At 32.6% G+C, this 4,135-nt stretch overlaps 1 protein-coding gene across 1 annotated transcript; it reads right to left on the minus strand.

Moving 5' to 3' along the window:
• Positions 1 to 2,255: 2,255 nt before the first annotated feature.
• LOC128651527 (putative nuclease HARBI1) lies at positions 2,256 to 3,850 on the minus strand. Its single transcript, XM_053704558.1, has 4 exons — positions 3,689 to 3,850; positions 3,321 to 3,399; positions 2,442 to 2,743; positions 2,256 to 2,352 (listed from the first exon to the last, which is right to left on the minus strand). Exons 1-4 carry the CDS (start codon positions 3,807 to 3,809, stop codon positions 2,348 to 2,350), a joined length of 507 nt encoding a protein of 168 aa, XP_053560533.1. The 5' UTR covers positions 3,810 to 3,850; the 3' UTR covers positions 2,256 to 2,347.
• Between the last annotated feature and the right edge of the window lie 285 nt (positions 3,851 to 4,135).

Consider the following 4,135-nt stretch of genomic DNA (forward strand, 5'->3'; position numbering starts at 1 on the left):
CTCGTCCGCCTGGCAGAGGCAGTGGAGAGGGTTGCAGATAGGCCGCAAACTCCCTCCTCACTCGCATCCTCCGTTATCTCCCTGCAGGACCCTGAATCACATCTTTTAGCAATTCAACCAAACGAAAACCGGGTGAGTAAAACAATCTGGAAATTTATTGCTTCAATTTAAAATAGGCAACACACTATTAAAAACATATAAGCACAGACAAGGGACATCTTTTAGCCTCCCAGCCAGCTGGTGTGCGTCGCCCAAGACGCCACACTTCCATCCCAAGTACCTCTCCTCCAAAGGCCAAATCCCGCCGCAAGCATTAAGAAGTATTTTTCTTTTTAAATTCTTTCAAGATATATAATATCTAATTTTTTTATGAAGCACTTTCTTAAGTGTGATTTCCATCTCATAAATATGCATATATTTTTCTAATCAAAATTAGAAAATATATTTCAAAATTGTTTTAATAGCTGTTTATTTTCAAAAACATTAACAGCTTTATTCATTTTTATTTCACATGATGTCAATTAATATGCAGGTGTAAATTGTTGATAAATGTATGTGTCCTTTTATTGAGGATATTATGCCGTTTAAGAATACTTGGGGATACGTGTCTGAAATTTATACAGTATATGCTATCTAACATTGGTCAACGTGACATGTGTAAATGTTATGATTTATATTCCACAAGCATATGTTGTTTGCTCCTTCAGATGAAGCTAATAAGGCTTATACAGTTATAGAAGAGTTGAAAAGTAAATATTCCTTCCTGTTGATATGGCCAAATACCTTGCATTCATTATAGTCCTATGTGGAATGTAATATCTGAAATATATACCTATCATGACTAACGCACTCCTTTTTGTCAAGATTATTATTCAATATTTAGAATAATTAGATAAATGTATCTTTATGATATTTAAGCACTGGTGTATACACAACATATATGTGATTGCCATGATATAGAGGTGATTAATACATTTTAATTGACATCATATGAACAGACACAGACTCTCCCTGGGACCAATGCACAATGCACTTTTAAATTGTTTCAATAACTCCATGTTAAAGACAATACTTCATATCTCTTGAAGTATGTCATATTAAGCACTTATGTATTTTGGTTAATAGTCTAAATATTGCAAATGTATTATCTGCTTTAGCAGACATGACATTACATATATTTTATAAATATTAGTACTATGACACATTATAACTTTAATGTGTCATCGTTTTGTATTGAATAAATATGATTTTCACATTGAAAATTACATTTGAATGAGGGTAAATCTGTAATAATAAAACTCATCTTCATGATAAAAAGATTTTTTCCTTTGACTTATTTTTCTATATTATTTTCTATGAGGTAACCATGCCATTCAAGTGTGCAATCTCAGGGGATTGTATGTATTGATAATGTATCTTTATTTTAAGGATTATATTATATCTGGATTTGTCTCTTTGAAATGAGCATCTGATATATTTCTTAAAGGGATAGCCTATTAAAAATAAAACTCAGGAATTAGAGCATGCAGTATTTATATACTTAAATATGTAATCCTATAATCTATTTAACTTAATTATCATCTGTAATTTAATAAAACAGGAATGTTATCTTAGGAATCTACCCATTTTGAATCTGCACATGGGGAGCGCTTGATGATTGTTGTCTAAATGTAGGCAACAATCAGCAAGTGCACCACAGGTGATGAGCATTAAATGGAATGGCTCCTAAACTTAAATACATGATTGAAATAAGAAACATAAAAGGATTAAATTGATTATGAGTACATATGTAAGTTGATTGGAATTGAATGATTTATCTGGTTCATTAATGTTTTATTGTGAACACACTCTTCCTTTTTTTTTTAAAGTGACATAAATTCCATTATTTTGCTAAAACATATATATTTAAAAGCAAATCTAATATATTTATATTCTTTATATTTCTTAATATTCTTAGTATCCTTTGATTATAGTTTTATTTAGGTAAGATCAGGAGCAGCATAGAACCTATGTTGGAGCTGTTTATTGTTGCCAACATACAGTATATATCCTGTCTGTCATTGGTTCACCCATGTACTCAATTTTATTAACCAGGAGTGCATAGCTGCTCTTTAAATAATTATACCAAGAGAACAAAGTCATATTTGGAATATAATTAAAATTATATTTTAGATAATTATGTTATACATAAATCATAAGATGAATGCATTGATTAGTACATAGCTGGAAATAAAGAAACATTCACCATGACTATATTTGAGTAAAGTATACATTTATTTAGGGAAAATGTGGTAAATATAGGGATGAGGAGAGAGGGAGGGGAGTGGTATTCCATTTCTGAGAATCTTCAATCTGTAAAACATTAAAAGAAAAAAATGTGTATTATTAAAAAACATAATCATAAATAAATAAAAGGTCTCATTACAATACTATAAAAATACCTGAAAAGAATTCTTGAATAGTTGCAGATCTCTCCAAATGGGCATTGAGGGGTTGTGGATGATTAATTACATCAGGCTCAAAGATTTCACCTGGGGGCTGTGGTGTTGGAAGTAAGTCGTTCAACATCCCATGCTCCTGTGCCATGTTGTGTAGACAGCAACATGCCACTATGATTTTAATAGCTTTTTCCGGACTGAATTGGAGATCCCCCCCTGATCTGTCCAGGCAGCGAAAGCGCATTTTTAGAACACCAAACAGTCGTTCTATTATAGCACGTGTTCGGATATGTGCTTCATTATATCTGTATTAAAAGAACAAGAAATATGATTATAATATATAATGTGAAGACAAATCAAATACTAATGAGCTAACTACATTCCTGGTTTGATCTTATAAATCTTTAAACCATTTTATATATATATAAATATATTTATATTGAAGCAGAGAGATTTATAAATGCTTCACTGATAATAGATGATTTGTATTTTGACTGTCCCTTTAAAGGCACTCAGTACAACATTGTTATGTCTGTGATAGTGATATATACACACACACACAAGATAATCAAGCAACAAATGTATGTGCACAAACACAGATATATAGCTTAATAAAGGGGCAGGAGCCCCGAAACGTTGCTCAATAAAGGTGCTGTTGCTCCACATAGAGTGCTACCTGTGTGTTCTATTTCATTACATTTACTGGGACTTTGGAAAAGGAGGTCCTCCAGGTTTGCACCTACATTCACCCAAGAGTGATTTAAAGGGACATTCCTATGAAGTGTGTACTGGTCCTACTTTTCTACAGATTATAGTGAGCATTTTGCAAGGCACAATCAATATTTCTGACACACATGAGCAGAAAATAAATATATATTTTACCTTAATTCAGCAGGCCCAACAACCTGGTTCTCTTTCAATGGTGTCCAAATCCATTTTTTAAGAGGATATGCAGAATCTGCTAAAATATGAATGCATAGATATACAGTATATATATATATATAGATATAGATATAGATAGATAGATAAACACACATCTTTCCATAAAGCAATGTATGACATTAAATAATGTTATGCATATGTCTTACTATGACATAGTTAATATATATCTTTTAAATGATTAACAATTTATTTATTTAATCAATTTCACCCCCTTAGACACATACATAAAGGATTATAAAGCAATGAAACAATAAAATGTCAAAATATTGAACACATGAAGGCATCATAATATATACATAAACACTTACCGAGGAGATGTCCTTCAGGCATTTGATTTGTCTCAAACAATCTCCACACACCAGAATTCCTGAGGATGTAGGCATCATGGCTACTTCCTGGGAACCCTGCCACAACATTTAATATGCGCATGTTTGCATCACATATAATCTGCACATTTAAGGAGTGGAAGTGTTTCCTATTTCTAAATATTATATCCCTGCGCACAGGGGGTCTTAGGGCAATATGAGTGCAGTCAATGGCCCCAAGGACATTGGGTATGCCACCTAAAAGAAAAAAGTCCCTCTTAACATCACGCCAACCTCTGGGTGATGTGGGGAAAAAAATAAATTTTCTGCAATTATCATAAAGTCCATCAATAACTTTTGAAAGATGCTTAGAAAGAGTGGACTTATGCACCCCAGTTACAATGCCCCCTGTCACCTGAAAGGATCCAGAAGCCAAAAAATGAAGTGCCC

The sequence above is a fragment of the Bombina bombina genome, chromosome 3, assembly GCF_027579735.1.
Source record: "Bombina bombina isolate aBomBom1 chromosome 3, aBomBom1.pri, whole genome shotgun sequence".
NCBI classification, from domain to species: Eukaryota; Metazoa; Chordata; class Amphibia; order Anura; family Bombinatoridae; genus Bombina; species Bombina bombina.